Source organism: Engystomops pustulosus, chromosome 3, assembly GCF_040894005.1.
Source record: "Engystomops pustulosus chromosome 3, aEngPut4.maternal, whole genome shotgun sequence".
Taxonomy (NCBI): domain Eukaryota; kingdom Metazoa; phylum Chordata; class Amphibia; order Anura; family Leptodactylidae; genus Engystomops; species Engystomops pustulosus.
This window is the reverse complement of record NC_092413.1, coordinates 185,312,079-185,338,179: the sequence shown is the minus strand read 5'-3', so window position 1 is coordinate 185,338,179 and position 26,101 is coordinate 185,312,079. Positions and strand designations below refer to the sequence as shown.

Below are 26,101 nucleotides of genomic sequence, written 5' to 3'. Positions count from 1 at the left end.
GGCAGGCCGATATACCACCTCCACGCCCCTGTCAACGGGGACCTGTAAGAATAGGCTGACTGTTATATATAACTAACTTGCCAACCTAAATTTTTTTTTTAAATGTCATTGTTAGAATAGGGCTGGGGGAGGATTATGGGGGGACATATTTGGTGGGGGTCTTTTGGGGGGGTGGCAGGTCCTCTTTAACAACTATTTTAATTATATGACAACTTTAACATAAATTCTGGGCTGGCTTTAACCATTATTACCAGTTTTTCAGTGAAAAAATAATGGCTTAATATTTTTAGTATCTACAGGGTGGGCCATTTATATGGTTACACCTGAATAAAATGGGAATTTTTGGTGATATCATTGGGGTCAATAAGTTTGATGTTACATGACCCTCTTCCCATTGGAAAAAAAAAGTTGGATCCAATATGTCTGCCATGGTCAACACCCATCTTGAAAAGTTTCCCCTCTCCCATATACTAATCTGCCACAAACTGGAATTTCCAACCATTCCCATTTTATTTAGGTGTATCCAGATAAATGGCCCGCCCTGTATTTATAGGAGATAACAATCACACTTGGTACACTCCCTTCAACATAACCTTGATTTGATGTTTGGGCCCTGCTCCAGGTTAGAAGCTACTAGATGTATTATACTGAGCACTGGTGGAGTCATACATCATTGGTAGAGAATAAAAGACTCAAGAAACAAAACTTTACACAACCTTCCAGAAATTGCATTTAACTTTTTTTTTTATCTGACTCGATACTTACTCTAACGAAACTTGCTGGAAACCATCCTTCACTGTCCATGATGCGTCCCCACCACCACTCTTTGTTGGTGGCATCCATCACCTCAATGACACTGCCAGCCTTGAAGCCCAGTTCTTGATCATCCATAGTGACATGGTCCCACAGAGCTTCTGCATATACCACGCTGCCATCACTAATCAGCTGTGAAGAAACAGATTCACTCAATGTACAAGCTATTAAGGTAACATAATCATCACGGACATCACAGCTTGTAATATTGGAGGTGAACAGTAGCAGAGCCTGACGAGTTTAGTATGGAACTCCCTACTTGCTCCCAGTAGCAGGGGTAGGAAAAGGTTCACGTATGTTGGACTTTAACATGCTGATCTTTTGTTCTCATAGCATATAAGCCAAATTAATATGTATAGGGATGAGGAACACAAGAAAACAGCTAACTATGCGCTCCCATACATATTAGATGAAGGGCAAAATTCCTACTTGCCCAATACTTACTACCCAGACTTCTGCCATGTGAAGATGCTTGGGGGGTATCAAGATGGTTGAGAAAACGTGAAGCATTGTGCAAATTTTCTTTTAATGTGTATGGTGAGCTCAAGGGTGATGGTACACGTCATGTTTTGAACGTGTTTTTGAAATACGCATACATTTTTTACCATTTTGAATTAAGATAATTGGTCAAACCTGTCAAAAACGCATGCGTTTTTTAACGGACTGCTTAAAAATGGCCCAAAAACGCATTCAAAATGCCATGTGTGCCATCACCCGGAGATATAAGGTGTAAACGTAGGTGACCAATCCAGATTTCCTTACAGCATATTACTTATAGCAATGATGGTGAACCTACGGCACACGGCCGCACAGGACATGCTCCATTCCTGGCTGCTGCTGTAAAACCTCAGTATTGCCATTTTGGCCCTTTATGATAAAGGTCCCATAACTGGCCTAGGGCGTTGCTAAACTATTTATTATGTGAACATTTTTATTTAGGCTTGAGTCTTCTTCGAAAAGTAGAATTTGTAGAGTGCATTTGGAAATGGTGTAGAGGGACCCAGTTTTCAGTAGCAAACCAGCCTCACTTTGCCCTGTTATAACCCAGCCAGATAGCATAAGTTATGTAAATTCTCTGTTAATACCGAGCAGGTGTGTTATGTTACTCAGTCAATAGTCCTGATGACTGATGTACCCTGCAGGACTTCCCTGCTTGATGCCTGTCATTGTATTATGATGGATGACTCTGTGTTTAATTCACTTAACTTTAAGCTATTAATCATACAAAGTTACATAAAAATCCCTAAGTGCTATGTCAATGATAAGAGTAACGAAACATGTTCCGGAGTTGTTGATGTACTTTTTGAAATCAAAGCCAGGAGTGTATTGAATAAACTGATAAGAACCACCTGTCCTTTATGTTCTTACCTTTTATGATCCTCGCTTTGTTCTTACCTTTTAAAACAACATCAAAACCTCAATGGGTGTTTGGACCATAATGGCTTCAACCTGTTAGGGTGTGCGGTTACATATTGCATTTTGGTTGCGTTTTGAAATGCACTACAACAGCTAAGGAGAGCTGATTTGCCCAATTACATTATGGTTAACATTTGTGATAACAAAACGCATACGTTAACAGGGTGTTAACGGCACATTTACATTGCGTTTTGGCAAATCACCTCTCCTCAGCTGTTGGAATGCGTTTCAAAAAGCAATGAAAACGCAACGTGTGACTGCGCCCTATAGCTGCATTTACAGTGACATATGCCCGCACGGCTACAGCCAGGAGGGCGTGCGTCTGCAGTGATGGAGCGGAGGAGGGGTGACCCTTCCTCTCTCCATAGCAATGCATTACGTACGGGCCGTAACACAGGGAAACATAGGGCATGTCCTATCTTTTTCCCATGCACGGAGTGGTACGGTGGCACACGTGTGCCATTGCCGTCTAAGGGGGGCGTATGTACGGCCGCAAGCTTGACCCCATACGGTTGTGTGAATGTGGCCTAAGTGAGCTAATTCATGACCATGAAAAACAGATACTTCCATTTTTCATGAATGGTTTGCATCAATTTAGCATTTGTTTTTCATGTATCCTCGTAAAACCATATCCTAAGAGTGATCGGTTGAAAACGGTTGAATGAATGAATGGTCTGGAGCATTGTACAAGCACTGTCACCTCCTGTGTCCACCCAGTCCTCATCATAGATTGACCTAACACAGGAAGCAACTGTTTCTAATCATATGTGTTGCTATATAGTATTACATATTGTTGATTTGTAAAAAAAAGTTTCAATTTAACACATTTTACTTAGTATTTCCCTTTTAAAATAATGAAACTTAGTAATGTACATTCATTTTGAATCCACTGCTCCCATAGAGCTCCCTCTCCACCCGGCATCAGTGATGTGATGAAGGTAAGTGGCTGTCTGGGGTTTAAAAAACGTGGCTGCTTTCCTGCAAAAATAGCTGCATACCTTAACATGGGCAATGTGTGCAACCCACCTCCATCCATTTCTATCCGGCTGAGCTGCAATACCGGCACATATTGGGGCACATTTACTTACCCGTCCCTCTAGTGTTCCCGATGTGCATTGTCCAACTGGAATGCACTGTTCCGCAATTCACTAAGATCGTGCACCCGATATCCTGGATGTGTCGCTTCCTTGAACAGTTCCGCCGGAGTTCACAGTCTTCTTCCTGGTGCATGTAAGTACATTGGATGCGACACAATTTAAATGTTAAATGCCGCGCTCAGTCCAAATCAGTCGGATCCTCTGACGGCCCGCTCCCCAATTGCTGTTGCATGAAAGCCGGCGCCAAAATATGATTGCGTGCGACACAATCCCCTTCTAAATATCTGCCCCAGCGGCGCAAATCCCGAAAAACTTTGGGAAGTCCGATGGCAATGCGCTTCGCGGACCCTTAGTAAATAATCCCCATTATGTTCAAGAGTGGAGCTTTTTTTTTGGTAGAAAGCAGACATGTTTTTCATTCCCTAGACAAAATCTTTACCTAAACTTTCTCTGAAGCTGCCATAAGTGGTTTTTATGTCAATTTTATTATTTATATCTAAATTAACTTTTAATTTAATTTAAATATACTTGAAATGGATCACCATGGGGCTAACAGGTCTTACTGATCCTTCAGCACATCATGCCCGAAATGCTCTAAAACTTCCTGGACCGCCACAACTTTAAATGAGGACTCTATCTGAACCAAGGCGCCGGAGGTTCAGGAAGACGCGACTACAATGACATTTGGATGACAAAACGACACACCCATGGTCTGTTTGCATTCCAAGAACACACGACGTTCATAAGCACAACGCTTCATACGGTTGCCCAGGAGTGGGTCTGAAAAAAAATGTTCTGTGCGCTGGTGGGTTTTCCTAGACTGAACCTCGCATCACTCAACCATATCAGTTCAGTCCAGTGGTTTGAGATTCCTTCTGGGAAATCCCGCCAGGACACAGAGCGATTTTCTCCTACAAAACTTTTGAATTTGTTCTTTTGGGGTGCTGTCTGCTTTTTACAATTTTTGATTATTCGCGGCCCCTGCCAGGACCTGTGGGGGCGCTACATCCCTCCTTTTCAGGAGCTTTCTTACTTTGCGGACTTGCACTTCACAGTTTTCTCATATCTCTATGGGATAGAAGCACACCCATGAGAATCCGCAGCCAAATCGGACCTAAATCCTTCAAAGAATCAGTATGTATTACTTGTGCAGGGTCCACTACTGTGTGCATGATCTCTTAAGTATGGGCCTGGTACTCAGTGTTTGACTTGCCCACCAGAGTACCAGGAGGATCCTCTGGTGGGCCCCTGCTCTAACCCAATTCTGCACATCAGAGGTACAGCAGAAGAAACCCAAATATGATGGACACTGGAGTCTTTTTTCTAAGAGGTTAATGAAGGCTGTGCACCCTAAATTTTATATGTTGGGCCCAAGAAACCCAGGGCACTGCCTTTAATTTCCATTTTGCAAAAATCAAAAACAAACATGATAAACTGGGAACACTTACTCATAGATCACATGACTGCGGTAATGTTTTTATATTTGTTATCCATGGCCTCCTTCCAAAATCAACTTTTTAAAATTATGAAATTATGAACTGGGGGGGCGGGGTGTTACCAGAGCCTCTTCCTGCTGTAGCTTCAAAGACTGTTGCAGGAGCACTTCCCCCACCTACTGTGTGAGATTACAGCATGGGAAGGGGAAGTGCTGGGAGTGCAGGGGGAGGAGACAGAAGCTGCAGCATGGAGGGGCCCTTGTGACTCATTAGCATGTTTTTAAAGGTTGATTTTAGAAGGAAGATAAATATAAGAAGATTACCACAGACACGGTGCCTGGCTTTTTTTAGTAACTGTCCTGGTTTATTATGTGAGGTTTTAATGGTAGATTTTTTAAAGATCTGTACATAGATTTTATGCTGAGATTCTGATTTAATGAGTTGCACAGGTCTGTAATCATGGAGAAGGTGACTGTAATAGATGGTTATTTTCAACATGTTCATATATATGCCGTTTATAGCTTCTCACCATAAATGGAAACTAGCGCAATGTTGTGTTTCTTCAGATCTGCTGACCCACACTACAGCACAATCTAATCTGCTCACTAGCCCATTATGTTCATTTACAGGGTGGGGGCTGGGAGACTTCCTCATCTCCTTCATTCTGCTACTAATCAGTCCTTGAACAAACCATCTCCAGCTGTGTCCCAGAGAAAGAAGGAATACATTATTTATCTGCCTGCCAGTTTTCCTTATAATCTAATCTCATCAATCTATCTATTTCATATCAATCCCTCCAACGTTGTAGCTATATATTTTGTCTGTCTAGATCTATCTATCTATGAACTAATCCCAACATAGTACAGGCAGTCCCCGGGTTACATACAAGATAGGGTCTATAGGTTTGTTCTTAAGTTGAATTTGTATGTAAATCGGAACCATATACTTTTTAATTGTAACCCCCAGCCAGAACTTTTTTAATCTCTGTGACAATTGGTTTTTAAAAATGTAATGTTGTGATTTTAACAATAAATCTTTACAGACACCTGTGATAACTGTTATAGCTGTTTATTGTAGCCTAGGACTAAACTACAATAAATTACCAATATCCAGAGGTCCGTTTGTAACTAGGGGTCGTATGCAAGTAGAGTATTCTAAAGTAGGGGACCGCCTGTAATATTCCTTGAGAGAGGTCTGAACGCGCTTCTTTATACTGAAGAACTGTATCCAAATATATATTTCGTAGAACATGCGACCCAACTTTCATAGCAGATGATTGTTGCGGAAATATTTGCTTTCCCCACAACTTCCCTCCCCCACACACAGTATACGGTACTTTCCCCTTTAATGTCCTCTTATATTGTGCCCCCAGCTACCACTCTTCTTAAAGTGACCTCCCCCTCTGATTCTGCCCCCTCCACAGCAGCTCCCCCTCTTATTGTGCCCGCACCACACCAGCTCCCCCTCTTATTGTGCCCGCACCACACCAGCTCCAGCTATTATTGTGCCCGCACCACACCAGCTTCAGCTATTATTGTGCCCGCACCACACCAGCTCCCCCTCTTATTGTTCCCGCACCACACCAGCTCCAGCTATTATTGTGCCCGCACCACATCAGCTCCCCCTCTTATTGTGCCCGCCCCCCAGCACCTCTCCCCTCTGATTCTGCCCCCTCCACAGCACCTCCCCCTCTTATTGTGCCCGCACCACACCAGCTCCCCCTATTATTGTGCCTGTACCACACCAGCTCCCCCACTTATTGTGCCTGCACCACACCAGCTCCCCCACTTATTGTGCCAGCCCCACAGCAGCTCCCCCTCTTATTGTGCCCGCCCAGCAGCAGCTCCCCCTCTTATTGTGCCCGCCCAGCAGCAGCTCCCCCTCTTATTGTGCCCCCACACAGTATCTCCCCTCTTACTTATTGTGCCCCACTGCAGCTCTCGCTCTTTTTGTGCCCACCCTACAGCAGCTCCATTTATTAGTGTGCTGAACCCACAGCACCTCCATCTATAATTTTGCCGAACCCACAGCAGCTCCACCTATTATTGTGCCCACCCCACAGAGGTTCCCCCTCTTATTGTGAACTCCCCTACAGCAGCTCCCCCTCTTATTGGGAACCTCCCTACAGCAGCTCTCCCTCTTATAGGGAACCCCCCTATAGCAGCTCCCCCTCTTATTGTGCCCCCCAGCAGCACTCCCTTTAATTGTGCCCCTCACAACAGAACTCCTTCTTATTGTGCCCCCCCCCCAGCAGCTCCCCCCTTATTGTGCACCCACGGTAAAATAATAAACAGATACCATCCTTTCCCAGTTCCCCGGCAGCAGTTCCTATCTCCTCTCTCCTGCTGTATATAGCAGTGAAGCTGACACAGATGACATCATCACATGATGTCATCCCCTGCCACCTCTGCTACACACAGCAGCAGTAGATAGGCTCTCTGTCCTATCACTATAGTCAACTCTGTCTGTGTCAGGAGAATGTTGGCAGAGTTGATGTCCTGGCACCTACAGAGCCTGAAAATCTGCACTGTCCTGCTGCAACTGGGATGGTTGGAAGCTAGGCTTAGTGTAGGCTGGATGTAAAACTTATCCTTGATAAATAATATTCCAGGACTTTTAGGTTATCAATAGCAGGATGGTGGGGGCTGACACCAAGCACATTCTGTGATCTCTTCAAACACTTAAGGCTAAGTTCACACCTGCGTTCCGTAGGTTCTGTTAAAACATTCCTTTATTTAATAGTGGCAAAGAAAACATAACAGAGGATTCTTAGAAGTCTATGGGAAATGGAAGGGGAAAGAAAGACCTTAAATTCAACTTCTGTTTTTAATTTTTATTACGCTATTCAAAAAAGGAAATGTCAACAGAAAGCCCCAATTCAGGTGTGAACTAGGCCTAATTGGTAGAAATACTGGGTGTTATATCCCTGGTTGTCGGATAATAATCTCCAATCCTACGTATAGGTATTTAACAGAAAAGTAAGTCCCTCCTCAGAAGTTGATGTTGACAGGAAGTGAGGCTTTTCAGATCTGCTGATTGGCTGACAGAGAGTAGAGGCTTATAGGATAATTAACAGTGGATAATATGTAGATTGTTATATACAGGTACTAGTACACCTTTGTTGTATATAAACACGTTTTACCTTCCCAGCCTTTATTATAGCTGTAAAAAACACAAAAATCAGTATAAAAAAAATATTTATTTTTGAAAGTGCATACCAAGATCTTCAGCTACATAACAAAAAAACGCCAAAAATGAAAAGCAACATAAAACATACAGGGAAAACATACACAGTCTACGCTAAACACTGGACATCTACATGGTCTACACTCTCCTAATGTCACAGAAATTTCATTAGTGCTCACCGGGGCCTCCATGTGATACACACAGCCCCAAATCTGAAGGCAATTTTGGTATTAAAATGATGCTAGAAAAAAACATTTTAATACAAGATCATTCGAGGCATCGTATGGTATGTTTCAAATTTGGCTTGCTTAGTCTTTACCTCTGAGGGTGAAATAATACTGACATTTCTGTTTCCAAATAACGACAAAAAAAATACAATATCCACATAAAGGGATGAGGGAACGTATGATAAAATGCCTCCTCTAGCATCAGTCTAAGAACAAATCCACCGGTATAAGCCTTGCTACAAATACTTGGTGTATATCCTCTGAGATCCTGACCCTTTTGTGCTACCTAACACTACAAGCATCATCTTCCCAGGAATATACGCTGCAGACATAAGGCTTCTTGGCCGTAATCCCATACGAGATTACACGTAATATTACTCCTGACTGCATTTTCTCTCATAGGATTACGTATAGGCGATGATACAAAGTGCACAGTGTAAGAATCAATGAAATAAAATACAGAGATTTCTCTTTGAATTGCTAGCCAGGGCGTTCCTTGGAATCCAGAAAAGACGAAGATTACAGAAGGAATGTGAGTTTCCCTCCGTCGTGTATCACCATGCATTACCGAACTGAACATAGCAATGGATCACAGTCACAATACAAGAAGAAAATATGGGTTCCTGTCCTCCGTATGCATGTTATACCTGAAGAGAATCTATGGCTGACACTCTGTAACCCACCAGAGCAATGTCCAGAGAAGCATTTTGTAATGAATCCAAGGCAAAAATCTGGTTGTAAGTAGCTGAATATTATCCAAATCCTCATAATAAGGTATACTAGCATGTAAAAAATGGACTCGGGTTCCCAGCAGTTATGTAATGAAGTCTCTCCATCTTGTGAATGGTATGTCTTCAAGGCACAAGTGTTGGCTGTAATTATTTGGGACCAGACACATCGTCAAGGTGACCAAATGAGGTTTCTAGTAGTCCGACCACGGCAAGCTGACCTCATGATTATTGGGACTGGTATCCAGGGATAATCCCAGGTCTCCGGTTGGACTCAGGAGAAGGCCAGCAGAAACATTAACACAACGTTAATAAAGATGAGAAAGAGCAAGATCACAAAGACTACAATGCGTTGGGTTTCGGGGTTCATGTTGCAGCGGAGGATGGCGTGGAGAGTGCTCCATTTCTGTCTGGCTCGGTCGGATCCTCTTGCCATGTCTTGGCCTGAGCTGAGCAGAACGGTGCAGCTCTCGATGCTTCGTAGCCACAAACAAAGGTCTGTGTTGCAGCTGTCAGCAGCGGGGGTCTATCTGCTGTGCATAGTGTTCATAGTGTGCACAGAGATTACCTTCCCGCACGATTCAGCACGTAATTCCAAAGCTTTCCATCCATTCAATTCTACAAGGCGGAAACAGTAGTCTGGTGTAATGGAAGCAGCATAGATGGTTCCCGGTGAGAGAGGGTGATGGAGGTATTAATTCCCTGTACCAGGAAAGCCTTACATTCTAGAACAGCAGTCGTTACTGAGTTATTGGCTTTTTCCTCAGCCAATCATGTCTTTGCAGACTATGGTCGCTAGGAAACGCATTGTCGGTGGGGAAGGAGAGGAAGGTAGACATCGACATAGTTAAAGCACCTCACAAATGGCTCCGATAGATTTTAGGAAGCCTCTGTTTCTACTGAGAGCAGAAGAAGGCATTACAACTAGAAGAGCCCACCCTGCGTCTAGCTGTCTGCTTCATTAGGCTTTTACAATGCAAAGGCATTCATGGAAGGGTCTCTAAACACCACAAAGGAGATCAGGAGGCACTACATGTCGTAGGTCACAGAGACTAGTTGTGGGATTTTTTTTTTTTGCAGAAACAGGTTTTAAATAGAAAGAAAAGCTATGGTAGTCAACCACTGGCATTATGGGGTCCTCGGATGGGACCCTCTGAGATATATGAATGTTTCTACTCTGTAATGTAATAATAATTCTTTATTTATATAGCACACACAGATTACGCAGCGCTGCACAAAGCATGTCAAATTGGTCCCCGTCCCCATGGGGCTCACAATCTAATCAACCTACCAGTATGTTTTGGAGTGTGGGAGAAAACCAGAGGACCCGGAGGAAACCCACACAAACATGGAGAGAACATACAAACTCTTTGCAGATGTTGACGTGGATGGGAATCGAACCCAGGACTACAGCGCTGCAAGAAAGAAGCGCTGCTCACTCAGCCACTGTGCCGCTCAACAATGTAATATTATGTTGTATATGTCCCCTATGATTTGTAAAGCTCTGCAGAATTTTATGGCGCTAAATGAAAATTATTATTATATAAAATATTACACACTAATTACTTCTTCCCTTAATGCTCGAAATGTGGTTACAACGGAGGAGACAACTATGGGCCCTTCCAACAGCATACCCAAACCTATATAGCATTATGGTCAAAAGAAAGGGGCTCTGAAGGAGGGAACCTCACCTATGGCATCTTTAAAATTGATTTAACATGTGAATCAACCAGTAGTGGACTAGGAAATTTAGTGGGTTAAGAAAACTACTAATTATCTATGGCATAAAGGGGTTAATAGGAAGATACCTCATGGTCAAGAGTGTGAGCAGGCGGATGTCTGTACACTTTGTTTATCTAGATAACAAAGCAGGTACAATAAGGCATGTGAAACTATTTCTAACTGCAGGGGTTAAACATAGAAGATTTCTGCATATGTACATATTTGTACACACACATATAGTTCTTCACTCACACACACACACACACACACACATTTATATACCTTTACACCCCTACATACATGTCTACAGTCATACACATATACTTATGCACTCATATACGCATTATATACACACATACAGTATATATACATAATATATATGGACACCATATTACATTACATAAACACACTGTATACACACTTACTGCATATAGCATATACATACAGTATATACACACACCATAAAGACATACAACATATACACACAGTATATTCACTTAAACAGCAGACACACGCAGCATAGACACATCATATACACAAATATAGCATATAAAACACATGCTGCATATTTACACCATATCCACACATACAACATATTCTCACACAAACAGTATATCCACACATATAGTCATACAGTATATACACCATACACACACATATAACATATACACGCACATACATTTATACACTCTTATAAGCACATGTATATACTCACTTTCGGGCAGTCTTCATATCCCAGGCCCCAGTAGCTACAGACAACATGGATGAAGTAGACAACAGGAAGTAGAGCTAGTAGATTCCTATTCCTGGCTTCCTTCTGTCCCTTCTTTCTCCCCTGACATTTCTTATCTGAGCTTCTGGCTCACCTGTGTACTGTGGAAGATGTGCAACACCCCTGCCAATGTGTAGGCACGTGTGAAATTGTGAATAGCGCCCTCTCCAGGTCAGGAGCTGTTAGGGAGACTCATCACCTCTCTAAAACCTGGGCATAGTGTAATTGCAGCTGTAGATACTGCCGGCAAGGCAACAGTTAACAACGTGAATGTTGTTAGCCAATGATATGCTTAGTAATTGCTGTAAGGACAGAGTAAGCTGGTTGGATGCTCCACCTGAGCTGGACACACCCCAAGGTTATATAAACCTTGGGTGTGGAAGGTTTTGGACTCTTTCCCCTGAGCCCTGCAGACCTCCTTTACCAGATATCTGCCTCAACCTTGCTGCTGTAGCAGCCCACCATCCGCCAGCCTGAAGCCACCTTGCCAGGCTGTGAGCCCATCATCCTGAGGAATCATATCCGACCAGCTTTCTCCTTCCAGAAGAAGTTTGATGATGTTAAGGCCGTTGCCTGCTGTTTGAAGTTCAATAATGAACTGTAAGTTGATTTGTACAACGTTGCCTCCGTCTGATCCCTGGATACGACTGTCTACCACCACGGGCTTCCCCTTCCTTTACCCAGGGACTCATCCTACAGACACTCAGGGGTTGCCCCAGGGAGAACCAGTACATCAGCCTCTCCCTCCATATTTCTTGCACACACCACCTGCTGGAAACCTGCCAGGCTGTAGGACAGCCCTCCGGTCCCCCATACCAAGCACCGTGACCACAGCGTGCCCAAGGCCGCACTAGCCAGCCACTCCGGTATTCTGGGCCCTGGCTGCCTCCAGGCCACCAAGAAAAGGCAAGGCACCAGTGGGGAATGTTGCAGATGTGCAATGTATATAATGGTGCACATTCTCAAATCCATGATGGCCCCATAGCAGCTTTTACCGCTGAAGTTACGCCCCTGCTACTCTGTCTTTGAGGCTTGTCTCTCAAACTTTGAAGGGCATGGGAGTGATTCAAATCGTATTGCATCACTGGCATGAATATTAAATATTGGGCAAATCCCATTGATTTATCATACTGTATATTTCGGACTAAAAAGCGCACAAAAAATCCTATGATTTTCTCAGAAATCAAAAGTGCGCCTTATAGTCCGGTGCCTTATATATGAAACGGTCGTGTTTAACAAGAGCTCCGGGCCACTCCAGCAATATCCTACCAACATCCTGCACACACTGTAGACGGGCACAATACCCCACACCGGTGCCCTGGCACCATGGTAATAAGATTGCAGGGCAGTAAGATGGAGAGACCGGAACTGCGGCCGCAACCCTGCATGGCCAGCAGTACCAGAGGGGGACTCGGCAGTGACTGGAGGAGGCAAGTCGGAGGAGGGCAGCGGACTCTACTTACATGGGTCCCCGCTACCCCGCTTCACAGCAAATCTCCAGCGGGAACTGAAGACCACGCGGAGGACGAACAACAGGTGCCATAGTGCGAACCGCGGGGCTTCTTCATATGCCGTGTGCACAGACCCCCTTCTACCCCAAGCAGCCACCAAGAAATTGCCTGCGCCTTATAATTCAGTGCGTCTTATATATGCACCTAGATGTCTTAGCAGGCCTTTATTGATAATGCGCCTTATAATCTGGTGTGCCTTATCATCCGAAAAATATGGTAATTATCTTAAGAAATACACCCCCTGAGATCTAAAGATGAGAGTACACAAATGTGTAAGAGGATAGCGAATGAGAGATGCCAGTTTAATTTCAAGAAAGACCTTTGTACACTGGTTTTGGACTAATAAAATTTGTGTTGGCCAGTTGTCCAAAACAAAGTCAGCACAGCTGAATTGAATACAGCATGTCAGTTTAGTTTAGCTAAGCCGGGTTCAGTTAAGGTTATGCTGGAGAAAACTTGACGGTGTGCTCTACAATAGAAGATCACCCTCTAGCCATATACAGGCGGTCCCCTACTTAAGGACACCCGACTTACAGACAACCCATAGTTACAGACGGACCCCTCTGCCCACTGTGACCTCTGGTGAAGCTCTCTGGATGCTTTAAAATAGTCCCAGATTGCAATAATCAGCTTAAAATTGTCTGCAATGAAGCTTTATTGATAATTCTTGATCCCATTACAGCAAAAAAATTTGAAACTCCAATTGTCACTGGGGCAAAAGAAAAAATTGGTCGGGAACTACAATGATAAAATATACAGTTCCGACTTACATACAAATTCAACTTAAGAACAAACCTACAGTCCCTATCTTGTATGTAACCCGGGGACTGCCTGTATTATGTATATTATCCATCTTCTTTGAGACGGTTGGGGAATTAAAAAAAAAAAATTAGATATAGTTGGAAAAAAAGAGCCATGTTTTTCAACCGCTGGAAAACCCCTTTAACCTTTGAATTTTTGGGTATTCCATCGCTATGGATGACAACATAATGGTAGTGTTGATTTGTCTGAAAACACCCTTTAACATCTAATTAGAAATAGGTCTTAAGTTCCTAAGTTATGTCATTAGTCTTTAAAGAACTAAATAGAAGGGTAAATACTCTCAGTACATATTGATCAGTGACCAGTATGGTAGGACAGATGTCTAGACATCAGTCAAGTCACAATACAGTTACAAAAATTAGATTTAGCACATAATAATAATGGACAGGAAATCAGCAGATACTTTATGTTCACCTCTCATCAATAAAGTACAACGGAAGAACACAGAATGCTGGCATATAATAGAGAAGGCTATGAATGGCAATAGTCAGACGGCGGTGTAAGTCATCGTCAGGGCAAGGACATACTTCTACAAGTAAGGGTAAAACAGGGTCCCATGTTTTCTGCTGCAAATCCTATCTAGACTCCATGTAAATGGTGCAGCGATGTCATGTACTGGCTATGGACACCATTCATGTAATAAGTATGTTTTGAAAGTATGGAGGTAAGAAACACAGTGATGTCACAATACAGTGGAAATTCACTCAGTAATGTCACAGTAACATCTGCTCAGCGGCTAATAATCCACAGGCAACATATTTCCTTAATGGAGTAAATCTGGAGTCCCTTTTTGAGAAGGACCTAGGTGACTTATAGATCATAGATTAAATAGCAGCATGCAATGTCAATCAGCTGCCTCTAAAGCCAGCATGATCCTGTCATGTATCAGAAGTGGTATGGACTCTCGTGATAGGGATGTAATATTACCACTATACAAGGCATTGGTCCGGCCTCATATGGAATAGTGAGTCCAGTTCTGGGCACAGGCCCATAAAAAGGATGCTGTGGAGCTGGAGAGGGTTTAATGAAGAGCAACAAAAATGATAAGGGGTATGGAGGGTCTCAGTTACGAGGAAAAGATTAAAACAATTAGATTTCTTTAGTCTCGAAAAGAGACGACTCAGAGACATGATTCATTTATATAAATATATGAATGGTTCATACAAAAAATATTTTGGAAAGTTGTTCCAGGTTAAATCAAATTAAAAGTTGAGGGGGCACTGTCTCAGTCTGGAGAAAACAAGGTTTAATCACCAGAGGCGACAAGGTTTCTTTACTATGAGAACTGTGAATCTGTGGAATAGCCGAGCTCAGGCGCTGGTCACAGCAGGGACAGCATTGAGCTCAAGACCGGTCTAGATGCCTTTTAACGTATAAATAACATTGATGGTTATGTTATATAGAATTGTTTCCCCATAATCCCATCCTCATCCAATCCCTTCCCTTCCTTGGTTGAACTTGATAGATGTGTGTCTTGTTTTAACCATATAAACTATGATACTATGTAACACTGCATACTAAAAGGCATATCACAGACATAGGGGGAATTGTTGATGTTCACCCAGTCACAAATGTCGGCTCTGTAAACCCTGGTCTCTTGTGTGGTCGGTTTGTGTACCCGGATGCCAGGTACTGCCTGGCACATAGTTCTGCTGTAACCGGCACCAGGATGCTGGCGCAGGCTATAACAAATGTGCGGGGTCAGGGCGCGCCTTTTCCTGCCCACCCTGCTCACCAACTGGATTAATTCCAGGCATAAAAATGTGCAAATTAAAATTAGCATCTTCCACTTTCATCACTAATTGTTGCTATAGCCCCCTTGGATGATGGGGACACATGATTTTACCGGGTGATTAAGAGTTCAGGTGCCCCATCTCAAGTACTCAGGTTATTATAGGTGGAGCTCCCCTTTAATAAACCAGAAGACTGGATAATCTTACTTGTATAATCATTTAAACAATGCAGTAATAAATAAGAGGTACCTCATTTATCGCCAGCTGTTCTCCCCCTCCACCATAGCGGTGACTGGATACATGCAGGTCATCATACAAGTCTTCATCACTCCCCATGTCATCAGTAAGCGACGGCCTGTCAAGCGAACCATCCGTAATAACTGTGAAGAAAAGAATTATAGTCAATACTGTAAACTGAAACCAGAAGGTATGATGGGCAGAGAAATAACATGACAATAACATGGAAAATCTGTTCTACATTTTGAAAAAAAATGTAATCAGTTTTCGGAAAAGGTAAAATATAAGTTGAGGGCTCATCAAATCCAAATGACATGGGATAATAAAGAATATACCAAAGTTTCCTTGCTAATTTTATTTTTTAAATTTTATTTATTTTTCCTTTTCTAATTTTATTATTCATAAACGTTCAAAACTTGCATCTGCTGCAACAGGTCTATTCTTTTTTTCTATACTGTTGCAATGCCATCATGTACTCCTTTACTCATAGGACATGTCATCATATCTTATGCAAATTTTTTTTTTTTATAAAATAGGCAGAACAACAAAGCTTATCAAAATAAAGAATGTAATAAAAAAATTAACCCAGACAATCCCTTTAATAACATTTATCCCCTACCCAGTGGATCTTTCCCAATATCTGCTATCTAAGAAGATTCAGAACTAACAATTAATAACAGGTCTCATGGTAATTTGTTAAGGCGAATCTCGACCTCCCCATTGTCTGGCGAGTTTATAATAGAGGGAATGGCAAGGGGCTACCATAGACTGTCCTCACCACACTGCACGTCACCTGCTCCTGGTGCAAGGTGTTGTTTTCTTTAGCTCTGGAACGGTCGTATCTTATAATAATAATAATTCTTTATTTATATAGCGCACACACAGATTACGCAGCGCTGCACAAAGCATGTCAAATCAGTCCTTGTCCCCAATGGGGCTCACAATCTAAACAACCTATCAGTATGTTTTTGGAGTGTGGGAGGAAACCGGAGTACCCGGAGGAAACCCACGCAAACGCGGAGAGAACATACAAACTCTTTGTATCAAAAAAAGAACTATGTAAAAATATAGTAATGAGCCTGAGGCACTTTTGCCGATGTCACCAGAGCCCCTCTTGGCTTCACCGTGTTGTAATATATTCTTGTCCCCCTAATCTATATTCACTAGTCCATCCCACCTGCTTATCACAGATGTCACCAGCCGTCTGTGATGAGCGGACTGGATGGAGGGGTAATCTGCGATAAGCGGGCAGGAGAGAGGGGTGTATATAGATAAGGGGGCGTGAATACGTTACAACACAGTGGAGCAGAGAGGTGCTCTAGTGACGTCGTCTTGAGCGCCACAGGCTCATAAGCATATTTTTCTTCTTTCATGCATCCGGAGCTAAAGAAAACTACATCGTAACGTGTAGTGTGGTGAACACATTGTACCATCAGTAGACTCGCATACAAATCTTTATCAAATAGCGATCGGCGCTGTGTGCGTCTAGGTTGCACACAATGCTGATGGAACAAGAGAGGCGGGACTAGCACTCCTTAAAGAGGTATGATGTGGGTCGAGGCCATACATGTAAGACATATGATAAACTCACAAGAAAAAGAAGTATGCCAAAGGACCAAAAATAAAGTATAAACAAATTTTATTGGTACTATGTACTAAACCACAACACAAAAAAACAATAAAAACATTTAAAAGTGTGAACAACACACAAAAACAGTCCAGCAAGGAGACCTAGCATATGATAGTGCTAGTCACCCCTACAAACTGCCAGCTCCCCCTCCTGAAATAACACTCCCCTAGCCGCACAAGGTGAAAAATATATCTTATGGTAGATGGTATTGCCAATATATGTCATAAAAACATATATCCCGGAAGAGTCAGAAAGAGTAAACCAACAATCATCCGACATCCTTTGGCATACTTCTTTTTCTTGTGAGTTTAGCACACAATGCTGATGACTGGAAGCAGGCAGTAATGTTAGCGCTGCCTGTCTCCTTTGTCCTGCCCCGGTACTGCTCCTGGCATTGCTTAGGCAACAGCCCCTGGGTCATAGAGAAGAGAGGATGCTGGCATCCAGTGTTCACTCCTCTCCATGACCCAGACATGTTCACCTACGGAAATAGACGTCATGCGGCGCCGCCTGGGTAATAGTGAAAAGCACGGGAGAGACGAGGAGCTGGCTGCAGGGTGCGCAGTTAAGTGAGTATTAATTTTTTTTTGCCTTGGCTACCTATTTCTTGGGGGGCATGTGCTTTGGATAACTATCTGCTGAGGAACATGTGCATATTGTATGGCTCTCATGGAATTACGTTTTCAAATATGTGACTCTCTCAGGCAAAAAGATTTCCGACCACTTTTCTAGGTTATGCTTTGGGTATTGAGAAGGAACTCCTAATAATAAATTATTCATGTTGATGTCTATCTTCAAGTAGTATAGCTCAGTTTTTTTATTTTTTGGTTTATATTTTTTTCACTCCACTCTTCTGTGGATGATGTGATAAGATATTGTTATTGTATCCACCACACTATACTCCCAACATGAAGCTGTTATAAGATATTGTTATAGTGTTCACAACCCTAGTCAGCTCCAAATTTCAGAAGGCCTCTGGGCGACAGAGTCTCAGTGGGCCCCTTTGCAGTGAACTCACATGGCGACATTAAAAATTCAGAATCTAAAACAGTCTCCTGTTCTCTAAAATATTCCCTAGTTTTTCATCCCAAACAACAGTGCCATATTGGTCCCTGTCCCCATGGGGCTCACAATCTAAACAAACTAACAGTATGTTTGTGGAGTGTGGGAGGAAACCGGAGGAAACCCATGCAAACACAGAGAGAACATACAAACTCTTTGCAGATGTTGACCTAGGTGGGATTTGAACCCAGGACCCCAGCGCTGCAAGGCAGAAGTGCTAACCACTTACCCACCGTGCCGCCTAAACGCTCCTGACATGAAGCTGTGATTGGATATCACTATAGTATCCACCACACTACGCTCCTGACATGATGCTGCGATAGCACAATTAGCCAGTACAAGTGATAATACAATTTTCCATCTCTATAGCGTTTAATGAAAGCAATAAATATGTTCAGGAGACAAAATACCCAAATGGCATTTATGAAATGTGACAGACAAGGTTCAGCCTGGCAGACAATAGCAGATATACACCATTATCTTAACAGAGTTGTATCTGGGGAGATTGTAGCCATAGTGACCGTCAATTGCTTTAATCCTCCGGCATTACATGTCCATGTAAATGACCATTATATTTAGCACCGGCCAGATACATGCGACTCAGATTTAACGCTGTTTTCCTTCCATCATCTCCTTCAATATACGTCTCCATCTCCCCCCCCCCGGCAGGAACAATACAGGAACAATACAGGAACAATACACAGGGATTATGTGGAAGTGGTTAGCAGGTGTGTGATACATGGATTGTCCAGAGCTTTAGGTTTATTCCAATCATTACACTTACAAAGTGGTAATTAAAGCGCAGGAACAAAGCGTGGCGATGCTGGAAGCTTCCTCAGAGGGGAATGGATTCAGAGAGAGTCCAATTTTTCCAAATAAAACCCTCCCCTGTGGTCACACATCCTCTTCCCTCAACTAATTACCTAAGCTGTAGGTAGAAGACTAGAATTACTATCGCAGCCCACGCACAACATAAAAAAAAAACAACCGCTATGAACGTAATGTGAGGTTTCACTAAGCCGTTTGCCCGCAAGTACAGGTTTATTTTATATGCTGCATGGCCTCAAAATATTTTTAAATGCACTTCACGTTATCACATTCCTATATTCCAGTGGTTGGGGGTCAACATGTAGCATAATGTGGAATAAATCAGGGGTCGTCAAGAAGGGCAACTCCAGAAAAACGCACCAAAATGCTGGTCAATTATTGTCATTTTTTTTGCACCGCCCTTTTTTAAATAAAGTCACACCCCTTTACAAGACCACACCCCTTCGTAAAAACAGTCACGAAACTGTCCAAAAACCAGAGGAAATCCAGACCAAAGGGGGGGGCAATAGTTTCCGCTTCAATACATAAGAGATATGGTTAGACTGTACATAAAAGGCAAATAGCCAAAGCCCTCACCCCCAGCGGTGGCCAATGACCCTTGTGATTTTGCAGATAAGACTGTAGTTAGATCTTTACCTGAATGTCTCTGCCCCACCACATAGATTTAACCTTGTGTGGTTTCGAAAATGGCTTTCCACTTCTGACATGACTGTTATAATTAGTTTGCCAGAAGCTATAATAATAATCATCATCTTTATTTATATAGCGCCATCATATTCTGTAATGCTTTACAAATCATAGGGGACATATACAAATATAATATTACATTACAGAGTACAAACAGTCATATGGCACAATTGGAGTGAGGAGTTTGCAATCAGAAGGCAAACATTTTTAGTAAAATAAGTGTGGAGAGATACCCCACAGCTATCAGGACTAGAGAAGAGTCTTCTTTAACCCTTTCACGACCCGTGACGTAATAGCACGTCACGGGTCGGCCGCGGGTGCATGGAGAGGGCTCACGCGCTGAGCCCTCTCCATAGCCGGTAAGTCTTTGCTGCATATTGCAGCAAAGGCTTACCGGTAACACCCACGATCGGTGCTAGCACCGATCGCGGGTGTTTTCACCTCGATCGCCGCCGGCAATGCTGCCGGCGGCTTCAAAAGCATTGCGGCGCGTGGGCGCCGCCATCTTTTCGAGGATCGCCGCTCCCCGTGACGTCATCGGGGAGCGGCGATCCGTCGCCATGGTAACCTCGGGTCTCGCGAAGACCCGAGGCTACTTTTGGTTAACCCATGCATTACAATGTGCTATCAGCACATTGTAATGTATGAGGAGTAAAATCCCCATATACTGCCATACTGTAGTATGGCAGTATATGATAGGATCGTGCAGACCCCCTAGGGTTAAAGTACCCTAGGGAGTCGGAAAAGTACTAAAAATAAAAATAAAAAAAAGTTAAAAAAAAAAAAATTATAATAAAAAACCCTAAAAACTCAAATCACCCCCCTTTCCCTAGAACTGATATAAATATAAATAAACAGTAAAAATCATAAACACATTAGGTATCGCCGCGTCCGAAAATGCCCGATCTATCAAAATATGATAACGGTTTTTCACTGCGTTTAATCCCGTAACGGAAAATCGCGCCCAAATTCGAAAATGCCACTTTTTTTGTCATTTAAAAAAATTAAAAAATTCTATAAAAAGTGATCACAAGGTCGTACAGTCCTAAAATTGATAACATTGTAAACGTCATCAAAATCCGCAAAAAACGACACCACCCACAGCTCCGTACACCAAAGTATAAAAAAGTTATTAGCACCAGAAGATGGCAAAATCCCAAAAAAAATTTTTGTACAGGAGGTTTTAATTTTTTTAAATGTATGAAAACATTATAAAACCTATACAAATTTGGTATCCCCATAATCGCACAGACCCAAAGAATAAAGTAGACATGTCATTTGGGGCGCACAGTGAAATCCGTAAGATCCAAGCCCACAAGAAGGCGGCACAAATGCGTTTTTTTACCAATTTCACTGCATTTGGAATTTTTTTCCCGCTTCCTAGTACACGGCATGGAATATTCAATACCATCTCTATGAAGTGCAATTTGTTACGCAGAAAATAAGCCGTCACACAGCTCTGTACATGGAAAAATAAAAAAGTTATGGATTTTTGATCATGGGGAGTAAAAAATGAAAATGAAAAAACAAAAAAGGGCCAGGTCCTGAAAGGGTTAAGTATGAGATTTGTGAGTGATAACTCATATCTAGCTCCATGGTGTCCATGCTTCCGTTTAACCTTTCTACCACTTGCCTTATATAGGTAAACCATTACAGAAAGAATTTATGTATTAACTATTGAGTTTACTATAGAAAGGAAATTAGTTTCATTTCTGATAGGTTGTCAGAACCTATTTAATTTGGTGAGGAAAACAATGGGGCTTATTTACTAAGACCCCTTCCACACTTGCGTTGCAGATCACGTCAGAGTTTGATCAGGGTGCGATCAGGGTTTGGTCAGTGAAAAACGCACATTTTGCATCAGAGTGCAATCAGTTTTCAGTCAGAGTTTGTTCAGTGTCTCAGTTTTTCATGCGCGTTTTCAATGCAATTTCAATGGACTCAGGACTGAGCTCTATCTTTTCTATGGCAATTGCTGTGTGAAAAACGCATTGCACTTGCATTGCACTTGCAAGTGTCTCAGAGTGCAATGCTTTTTTGATGCATCTCCATAGACTTGTATGGTGCGTTTTTCACGCGCGTGACTTGCAAAAGTAGAGCATGTCGAGATTTAAACGTGCGTAAAAAAAAAAAAAACACGTGTGTGTGCGTGAAAAAAAATGCAAGTCTGAAAAGACCCATTGATTACAATGGGTCAGAGTGCAAACGCGCGTGAAAAATGCAAGTGTGAAAGGGACCTAAGGGTCTCGCGGCCACATTTTCGTCAGTTTTCCCGACTTTTCGGGGATCGTGACGGGGATTGTGTCGCAATCGCACCGGCTTTACCCCCCAACTCAAATTGGGGGTAGGTCATCGGACGATCTGACGGATTCAGACTATGCCCGGGATTTAACATTTGTGTCGCAAGCCAAGCAAATACATGCACCAGGAAGAAGAAGGTGAACTCTGGCGGACCTGATCGGGGAAGCGACACATGCAGGATATCAGGCGCACAATCTTCATGAATCGCGGCAGAGTTAATCCTCGTGGGACAGTCCGGATCGGCGATCGCGCAGGGTCCGGGTAAGTACATGTGTCCCAATATGGCTATATAAGTCATCACAGCTAATAATGTGTAATATAGCCTTATTGACTTACCAATTGAGAGCAAAGGATTATGATGCATTACGATACATACATTTTCAAGATCTATTACCTAACAGCATCTGGATATAACTTACGTATAGTACGTATGCTATACTAAATAGTCCAACTACTTGGAAATCAGCCTTGAAGTGATCACATGGTTTCATTTGCAAAACTGTGACAAAGTTGAATTTAAGTTACACTGCCGACTTGCCATCAGGCAGCACATCGCAAAATATAGCCATTAGATAGTTGTCCACTAAATAAATATCATGTTGTGATGTATCACCCATGAATCCATAATTATTGGACCCCTTAGGCTTTATTCACAAATCCATGTCCTTTTTTATCTGTCAAAAAAAAATTGTCTGTTTTTCATCCACTTTAATAGTTTCATCTAGTTATGTTATTACTCTGTTAAGGGTTGTGGAAAGATTTGTATTATTTTTCTCTGAAATTACAGATTTCTGGAGAACTAATCCTACATAATGCTGGTTTTACTTGTGCAGTGATTAATCTATTTCCCATCCTGAATGATTCGTATAGTATAAAATTACTGTACCGTTTTTGAGCGGATAAAAATATAGAGCATGTCCTATATTTGCATCCGTATTCCCTATAGAAGTCAATGGGAACATATAAAATACGTGCTGTATATGGTGGTGCACTATATGCTACCGTATATAAGTGAGGGAGGGCAGAACCAGTGGGAGGTGCATTGTGTCAGCCAGCCATCATTTGCCAGCCCACCGTATTTTATATGGATAGCGGGGGAGATTTATCATAAGTCTCTTAGAGCAAAACTGTTATAGTTGCCCAGGGCAGCCAATCGGAGCTCAGCTTTCATTTTCCCACAGCTGTTTATAAAATTAAAGCTGAGATCTGATTGGTTTCCGTGGGCAACTAGAACAGTTTTACCTCAGAAACTTTATGATAAATCTCCCCCACAGTATGGATACGGTATCATACATGCACATGGATAAAAAAAAAAGTCACGTATATACGGATTTGTACAGCATGGAAATACAGGACTGGAGAGATGTAGCCTTACTGTAATGAGGCCTGGTGAAAAAGGACAAGCAGGAGGCATTGTCACTGCTCAGCACATGGGAGGGAGCACTGCCCTGGGATTTCTGGAATATGCTCATTATTCTTTTGGAGCAGAACACAACCCTGATGTCTTCCGGCACTAGTAAATGTCTCACGCTGTGATGACGGTGTGAAAATTTGGCTCAAGTGCATGTAAACAGGCGGCACTGTAAAAAGTTCATACAAAGGCCAACAAATGACAAACAGCATATAGTAATGGAGGGATCACTGTGCCCATTATAGAATAACAATGCACAAGTGGCCTCGTACCATCCCGGGAATGTGAGACCCCCAACCTTAAGAACACACTGCAGACTGTTACACCAGGGCTTGGCAGATCATCACACCGCACTGGGGCTGCAGATCTTCTATCATGAAATAATTCCGCCTCACACAGACATCTACATAGCGCACATTCTCTTATAAGAAGCCTTCATTCCTCGCTGGCATCTACCGCCGCTGACCCAATAATGTCAAAACAAGAAATCTCACATTAATACCTGGCAGACACGCCGGCATCACGCAGAACTCTCCCAGGCTAAGACTTTCCCCTCTGAAAGGACATTAGGAATACTTCTAGTGCTGCGTCCAGAAAGGTTCTTCCATTACCATGTTATAGATAGAAATCTAATCACTTGATGCGATACCTCCATTTAACCCTTTCAGGACTAAGTCAAGGGAAATCTGGCAAAAATGTCGAAAAATTCTCCATTTTCAAAAGTTCTATATTTTCTACATTTCAGGCAGATAGTTATAGAGTTATTTGGGTGGTATCACTTACATTTCCCAAATGTCTGCTTGCTATTGGCATGGTTTTTTATGCATCTTCTCAGTATTCTACGATGTTAGGAGGTTTAGAATTTTGGGTGCAAATTTTCACATTTTTATGAAAATCATTAGAAACTATAACTGCTCTGCTTTAACCCCTTACCAACGAGCTCCATAATATTACGGCACGCGTTGGGTGCAGGTACATGGAAAGGACTTACGGGCTGAGCCCTCTCCATAGCCGGTAAGTCTTTGCTGCAAATTGCAGCAAAGACTTACTGGTAACACCCGTTATCAGTGCTAGCACCGATTGCAGGTGTTATCTCTTTGATCGCCGCCATCTTGCCAACGATCGTAACTCCCTGTGACGTCATCGGGGAGCTGCAATCCATTGCTATGACAGCCTCGGGTCTTCTTTATTGGTTTCATGCTGTGGTAAATGTTACTTTTTGATTACTTTTTATCCTGTTTTTATTAGGTTGCATCAGAAAATGTCATAATTTTTGCGAGTTTTTTTTTACAGCATTCACTGTACGGGATCAGTAACAAATGTATTTAATTGTACAGGGTGTTACGGATGTGGTGATTTTCACTTTTTTATGTTGTACGTGATTTTTACATTGGATGGAGGCATCATGGGACATTTAATCTTTTTTTTTTATAGTTTTTTTTTCATTACTTTTTTAACTGTTTGATTTTGTCCCAGTGTGTTACATGAACAAGTGATGATTTGATCACTTGTTTAGTGTAATATACGGCAATACTGATGTATTGCAGCATATGACATAGTTAGCCGAAAGCATCAACTGAATCAAATGAATCAGCTGAAAGCATGATCTAATCTACTGAGGGCAGCCCTGGAGTCCATTATCAGCCATAAAAAAGATCGGCACCCTGTGTGCCCTGCATGGAGGGTGCTGGTCATCCCGGTAATGCTCTGCTAAACAGTCAGGATTGTGACTATAGCGATTAAGGCCGCTATTGTGGGAGCCTGGCTTTCACATACTGTTGAGACCACGATGTGATTGCCCTGGCTAAACTTCTAAACCTGGTCGATCACCATGATGTCATGGTGCGGTAACTACGCGCACCTTATGACTTACAGTTACGTCAGGGCGCGGGAGAGGGTTAAAGCGAATCAACTTACTCAGAATCAGTGATTTTAACCCAAGCATACTTCCATGTTGGTGTGTGCCCCCTCAATGGCTTATTTTTCTAGTAAAGGGACTTTTAAAAAATATGCAAATAAGCCTCAGGGGCTCCTGTGTACATCATAGAAGCTCCTTCTGGCTTGTCGGCTGCTAATTATTCACGCTTTCCTTTGTGCTTATGGCCGTCTCCTTCCTTCCACTGCCAGAGAGCCGGAGACATCCGACTAAGCCTCAAGGGTCTTCTGTGACATACACAAGAGCCCCTAAGTCTCATTTGAACATGTTTAAAATTAAAAAATAAGCCATTAGCAGCTAAATGAAGAACGGATCCCATTTAGGGGGCATACGCCAGCGTGTAACTTTCTTTGGGTTGAAGCCACTGAATCCATGTGTTTGATTTTCTTTAATTTTCAAACTCTTAGATATACAATGACCCTCTAAGGAGGAAAGGCCAGATTCTGTGTGCTCAATGTTCTATGTATGAAATAAAGCCTTATGTTTCGATTACAGATCCTGTCCTACCAAGTTCATTGTCATTAGTTGGATCTAGGAGAGAAGTAG

The 26,101-nt window shown here is 42.5% G+C and overlaps 1 protein-coding gene across 4 annotated transcripts in view; it reads right to left on the bottom strand.

Moving 5' to 3' along the window:
- Positions 1–26,101, bottom strand: part of ARHGEF4 (Rho guanine nucleotide exchange factor 4) — a 119,770-nt gene that overhangs the window by 12,933 nt on the left and 80,736 nt on the right. For all 4 annotated transcript variants that reach the window (XM_072143300.1, XM_072143302.1, XM_072143301.1 and 1 more), the window contains 2 exons: positions 15,713–15,843; positions 766–945 (listed from right to left, as the gene is read on the bottom strand). In XM_072143300.1, coding sequence (XP_071999401.1) covers positions 766–945; positions 15,713–15,843 — 311 coding nt within the window. The remainder of the gene's footprint in view (positions 1–765; positions 946–15,712; positions 15,844–26,101) is intronic.